Here is a 6,684-nt window from a genome sequence, read left to right as displayed (position 1 = left end):
ACAACTACTTATCTGTGTGAGGCCGTATTTTCTCCACATTCTTTAACCAAAACACATCACAACAGATTGAATGCAGAAGCAGATATGAGACACTGACTATATTCTACTAACATAGACATTAAAGGTATTTTTAAAACAGTGCTACTCTTATAAATAACTCTTTTGTTTAGGAAAATATAGTTGTTTTTACATGAATTTGCCATGAATTTATATTTGGTATTTTTAATGAATTAATAAATATTTGAAGACTTAACACGTAAATGTAATTAAACTTGAATATGATTAAAAATTTAGTTCCTCAGTCACACCAGCCACATTTCATGATCTCAATAATCATATGTGGCTGGTGGCTACTGTACTGGACTGCATAGACAGAGAATGTTTCCATCTCCACAGAAACCTGTATAGAATGGCATTGGAACCTACAAGTGTGGCAAGGCTAAGAATGATGCTTTCTCAGCTTGCTTCCTGGAATGCTGCATGAAAACAAATTCAAGAAAGAAGTCAATTCCTTGATACCACTCCAAGGAGATTAAGAAAGAAACCTATTGAAAATGCCACCTCCCATTAGAAGAATAGTCTTTGAAGGAAATGTGATGGAAATCCTCTGAAAGAAAGAACCATTTATGTGTGTTGTGTTTTAGTTCTGCAAGCTTTTGAGGCTTTTCTTGCTTTTGGGTGGTTCACTGCAGCTAGCTGGATGGAGGCAACATCACAGGACAACGCATGGGCTGGCATTGTGGACATGACTAGGGTGGGTGCTGTGTGGGTGGACACTGGGAGGTTGACTTGGATAGGATGACACTGAAAAAATAAAGGCTGACAATGGCAAGATGAGCTCTGTGGAGTTGTGTAAGGTACTGGGCATTTGGGGGTCATGTCTCTAAGCACTAAAGGGGACATGGTCAAGACCGTGAATGGAACTCCAGGTGGTAGCAAAGAAAAAAAAAAGCTGCACTGCATTTGCTTTTATTAGAACTCAGGGAAGTTCAAAGAAAGCAAGTGAAGGTGTTAGTAGAGGTGAGAGAAACCAATGCTCCTAATATAAGCTGGGGAATTCTCTGTCTAATCTGTGAGGATATTTTTTGATCACCTAAATCTATGATTTTAATAAATGGGTGCCTTCTTATTTGCCTTTTTTTTCTTTCCAGCAACTTGTTCTATATTATAAAGATCCTCCAATCTTATGTCATCAAAGAAAATTCTTTTGTGAAACAGCAAATGTTGATTGAATTCAACAAAAACTCCATGATTGAAATTCTAAATTGTATTCATAAGAAATAATCATCATTATGTACCATGAAACTAAAGATTTTTAGAAAACGATGCAGATGTTGTGCCCAGAGATCATACCCTGATATCTGTCATGTTTTCTTGAAAAAAAAAAAAGACATGAATATCAAGAATTCCAACTCACCTGATTGATTCTCTGACACAGATTGAGAATCAAATTTTAAAAGAGTGGCCATTATGAGGAATAGCCATGTGTAGGGCCAGGAGGACCCTGTCATAGGCAAGAGGAACAACTGGGCTGACACACAAGCCCTGTGAAAATTCTAACAGGATTGGGAAGCCATGATGCTATATCAGGCAAAGGCTCAGGACTGGAGGCCCCACTTCACCTGGCAGTTTGAATGACATAGGCACTGAGCGTTCACAGAGCAAGGTTCAGAATTCCCCTCAAATACACAACATCTTCTGGTGAAGGTACAGACTATTCAGTATCCCAGCAAACATCAAATAAGCTCCTACCATTTGGCGGACATCTGGTTCTGCAGAGATGTGGGGTGCCTGGAGTGGGGGTGTTGAACTACAGCAGAAAAGAGACAGGAGGAGGAGGGGAACAGGAGGAGCCACTTGGTGGAGGTCAAGGGCATTACGCAGGCAGAGGCAGGAAGCCAGCTGGAAAAGAGGCTCTTCTGGGTCAGAAACAGGAGAAAACAGCCCACAGTCTAGCTGAACTCCCTTATTGAACAGTCCTCATTTAAACTAGGCACTATCTTCTTTTTCCTTCAGCACACGTGGAGGCTGAGGTGCTCCTAGGACAGGGGAACGTGAACGTGAGGAAACCAAGATCTATCCATGAAGAGAATCCAATGTGCATTCCTTTATCTGCGTAGGTGAGATTGCAACCACACCACGCACCTCCAGTTACCAACCTGTATGCAGTTTGGCCCTCAGATTCCACACCCGAAAGTAGTATCCTGCCTCTACTGTTGGCTATGAGAATGGCATCCTATTACTGAAGAGGAAAGCCTCAGAGGGAAGAGGAGCTCACACCTGCCCCATAACCTTATTTAACACTTGGTGGTCGCGGGGTTTATATAGAATATCATTTTTTTTATTTTAATTTTTTTATTATATTATGTTAGTCACCATACAGTACATCCCTAGTTTTTGATGTAAAGTTCCATGATTCATTAGTTGCGTATAACACCCAGTGCACCATGCAATACGTGCCCTCCTTACTACCCCCTCTCTTTTCCTTGTGGGCAGCTGGCCTGGAAACTGCTGCAGGGCTTGGAGGAGTTTCTGGAAAACATATTTCACTAGCTCATCAACATCTTGGAATGCTTTGGTGTTTTTTAAACATGTGCAAGAAGTGTTATAAATAAACACAATTCCAATCTATGATGTAGAATGTGTTTAGAATATAGAGACACTTAGTGGTGCCTGATTGGCTCGGTTGGTTGAGCATCTGACTCTTGATTTTAGCTCAAATCATGATCTCAGAGTTGTGAGCTGAGCCCGGAGCCTACATAAGATTTTCTCTTTCCCTCTGCCCCTCCCACTACTGTGTGCATGCTCTAAATAAATAAATAAGTAAAATATAGAGACGTTCAAAGAATAAAATAACCAATACCTTTTATTCTCCATCCCAATATAGTCACTGATTAAGTTTTGTTGTATTTTATGCCAGATTTTTAAAAATTTATACATATCTCTGTATATTTTTAACAAAGATATTATGTGTCATATGCCATATTTTATATGATCTTGAAATTGTCTGAACATTTTTCCATATGACTAAATATTATTTTATGATCACAGTGTATTTCATGACAGATATAAAATGATTTGTTCGATCAATTTTCTCTTTGGGAGAATTTATGTTGTTTCCCTCCTAACCTTTTTTTTGCTAATATATATAATGTTGAAGTGATGATACTTATAAATAAATCATTGTGTGTCTGAATGCATATTTCCCAGTGAATGCAGAAGGCATGCAGGTGTGTAAGGATTTTTATTAAGATAATTTCTTGGATTTACGTCCCTAATAGCTGTATGTCACCAACCAGGGTCCCCAGTCACAGCCTGCCCCTGTAATGGTGACTGCCCCTAGAGTTATTGCTGACGTTACCCATCATGCCAACAAGCAGCAACTTGAAATCCCCTGGACATGCACAAACCTTGCATACCCAGGTGACATCATTCTCTCCTCCCAGTCTGATGATTATTACTCATCAACTTGCAAAGCTTTGTTGGATAATTTTTGTCTTACAGTCTTACAGGTGATGGGCAACACACCTGTCAGCTGACACCTATTGCCTGCCTCACACCTGCTTGATGTTATTTTATAAGTAGGGTTCATTCCCCAGTGACCACTGCGGCCCCACTGGAAATTCTTTTGATCTCTCAGCCTCTAGACTTTTTGCTGGTCACCAACAAAGTCAAGAAGACATGGCTGTAGGGTGAGAGCTGATGGTGGGACTCTGAAGAGCTGAGCTCTGGATGTGACTCAGAAATATGATTTCTGGTTGGTCTTGATGAATTATCTTCCCCTTTCTGGGGAAGGATATCAGATTTATCTGGAAGTTGAATGGTGTTTTCAAGTATCCTTTCACCCTAACATTTTACCTGGTGATGACCTGCTTTCCCTTAATTTCAGGCTGACTGTCTTATCTGCATTAAACAGTCTATCTCCTGAAACCTACCTAAACTTTCCTTTTTCTTCTTTTATGCATTTACTTTTGCATTTTCTTTGGAGAGGTACCCTGTGTATGTGGGGTGGGGGGCTGGAGGGGGGGGCACAAGTAAACGGGGGGAGGTGTGTTTGTGCTTTGGTGTCAGTGCATATTTGCATGAATGTCTATTTCCATGGAAAGGGGTGAAGATCACCCCCTTAGGCTTGTCCTAGACAGGCACTGTGGATTCTACTCCTTTGTCCTGCTATAGCACAGGGGTCTCAGTGAAAAATAAAGACAGACTAGGGTGATCAAGTATGTGTCATGTGATTTGAGGTGTTGGTGTGTGCAGAAGTCTGTCTGTGTGTGGGTCTGTGAGTATGAGTGATTCAGGGTTTGGCTCCATGTGTTGGGACATCAGCAAGGAAGGATGCATGAATAATCATGTTGGAATTTTTACAAGCACTATTTCTTTGTAACAAAAAATAATAATAAAGAAATAAACCAAACAGAAAAAGGGCAACTTGGAGACCAGGATTGAGTCAGAGATGGCTTGAAACAGGTACCATCTATGCTCAAGTAGGACTCACTCAGGTGCAAAAGAAGCCCTGTGCTAGGTAAGGTTGCACAAAGTAACAGGCTCTGGATAGCCTTGACCCTTTGCCAGCCCCCCCACCCCCTCACACACACCCATGCTCTCAGTGCCTGTACCAGGCCCTTTGCTGCTTCATGATGAGAGACCAACGAGAAAGTTGAGTCAGCCAATGAAAAGCACAGCCAGTTGTGGAGTTAAAAGTGGTTTAATGGGGACAGAGCAGGAAAGATCCACTTGATTCCCCTCTTCTGATGAGCCCTGAGCGGTTAAAAGAGTAGCTCAGCCAGTGAGACTCTTAGCATCATTCAGAGGCTCGGAGCCCTCCAGAGAATGTGAAGGAAATTTTTGAGAGGGTGCGAAGAGGGAGGGTATGACTCAGGGTGATAACATGCTAATTGTAAGTAAGACACAGAAGCAAAATGGGAGAGGGGATTCAGCGTCCGGTGGTTGGCTCTCCAAGGGCTTGCTTGGCTGTGGACCCCATTACTTCTGCTTGGTCTTCTGCTGAGCTGGCACTGGAGTGACCGTTGAGGGACATGGCTCAGGAACCTTGGGGTGGCAGGGCTCAGGAACCTTGGGGTGGCAGGGCTCTGGCACCTTGGTGTGGCATGGCTCCTTGGTTTTGGGGACACATGGTTCTTGGGGTGGAGGCTGGCAGGGCTGTTTCACCTGCTGCTGCTGAGGCTGTGGGGGAGGGGTGCAGGGCTGCTTCTGCTGTTGGGAACTCATGCTTCACAGGAGGCTGGACCTACACACAGAACAGACGATTTAAACAGGGATTATCTAGGATAGAAGCCATGTTCAATGCGAAATGTATCCTTACAAGCCCTGTTAGAAGAAACAGCCCCTCATCTCCTCCGACTGACTACCCCCACACGCTTGAAAGTAAAATATGCTTTGGTAATTTCTGGGCCCTTTCAAGAGGAGGAGTTAAAGTCAATTTGTTCTGCTCCATTTCAATGGGGTTCATTCCCCAGCAATCTTTCTTCCCCAGACATGTCATATCCCTCATTGACAAGTACCCAGGACCACATTGAGGTCTTTTGGAAAGTGACATTATAGAAACAATGGCAGTCTACTCACCCCTAGGACCATGCAGCACACCTGTGACTTACAAAATGACTTTGTGAGTCTCAGCTCCTGTGACCTCACTCGGCCTTGGCTTATCCAGTCTGCTCTGAAATGCTCTCCTTCCCATTTCTGCTTGTCCAAACATGCCTCCATTGTAGCTCACATCTTGCACTATCACCAGGAGATACTGAGCATGGCTCCCCCAAACAGCCCTTTCTTGTCTCTATGTTCCCATACCAATCACTATCTGCTTTGCATTCCATCTGTGTATGAGCATGCGTTATCTTCCCCGCTACTTCCATAATGGTCTGATTTACCCAAAGTACCTAGCATGGTGCCTGAAATATAACAAATGCAAAGTAGAGGTCCCTCTCATGAATTAACATTTTTATAAGTGTCATAAACAGAGAAAATAGCAGTGTTGCTGAAAGTGCCTGGGCCTGAGAGCCCTAGTCACAATCCTTCTACCAACTTACTGTCGGTACTTGCACAAACCTGTCCCCTCCCTGGCCCCCGTCCCACGGCTGTTCACCAAAGTGCCAGACTTACCTGCCCCTAATTCCCTTTACACCCAAACTGTGCTTTAATCTAAAATTTGCAGTATTCTTTCATTAATATCCTCATCAGCCCTCTTACACATGTTTGCCTTTGTCCAGTTTTCAACAATAAAAAAAGTAAACATGAATTTCAAATTGGTTCCAATCAGAGACTTACCTGGTACACAGAGAATGGGGTGTCTGGTTGCTCTGGTCTGATGTGAAGTTAGCAGCCAGCTGGCTTTTTATAGGATGAATGAGCCCTGCCTCAAGGAAACAGAATCACCCCAGGCCCCCTCTGTTTTCATTCCTTACCTGTCAAACATGATTCACCCTACTCCCCTCAATTACCAGTTGGATCAGCTTTTGTGATGAAAACCACCCACTTGATATTTTTTGGCACTGGCTGTGTGACAATGATGTCACCAATGCCTAATTCCCAGTGCCACCCTCACCCTTAGATGCAGGCATAGCTCTTGTGTTGGGGGAGGGGTAAGCCACAAGCTTCCTGGAGGGTTTAATGAGTTAACCTTGGAGGAAGATCTGAGTCTTTTTGTGGCCTTGCTACATTCTTGCT

The 6,684-nt window shown here is 43.1% G+C and overlaps 1 protein-coding gene across 1 annotated transcript; it reads right to left on the bottom strand.

Annotated features, from left to right (window-relative positions):
* Nucleotides 1–4,983: 4,983 nt before the first annotated feature.
* LOC123787769 (cornifin-A) lies at nucleotides 4,984–5,229 on the bottom strand. Its single transcript, XM_045790667.1, has one exon. It carries the CDS (start codon nucleotides 5,227–5,229, stop codon nucleotides 4,984–4,986), a length of 246 nt encoding a protein of 81 aa, XP_045646623.1.
* Between the last annotated feature and the right edge of the window lie 1,455 nt (nucleotides 5,230–6,684).

The sequence above is a fragment of the Ursus americanus genome, chromosome 12 (genome assembly GCF_024610735.1).
Source record: "Ursus americanus isolate L20-20 chromosome 12, mUrsAme1.1.p, whole genome shotgun sequence".
Taxonomy (NCBI): domain Eukaryota; kingdom Metazoa; phylum Chordata; class Mammalia; order Carnivora; family Ursidae; genus Ursus; species Ursus americanus.
Note: the sequence above shows the minus strand (reverse complement) of the source record. Positions and strands in the feature narration are given on the sequence as shown.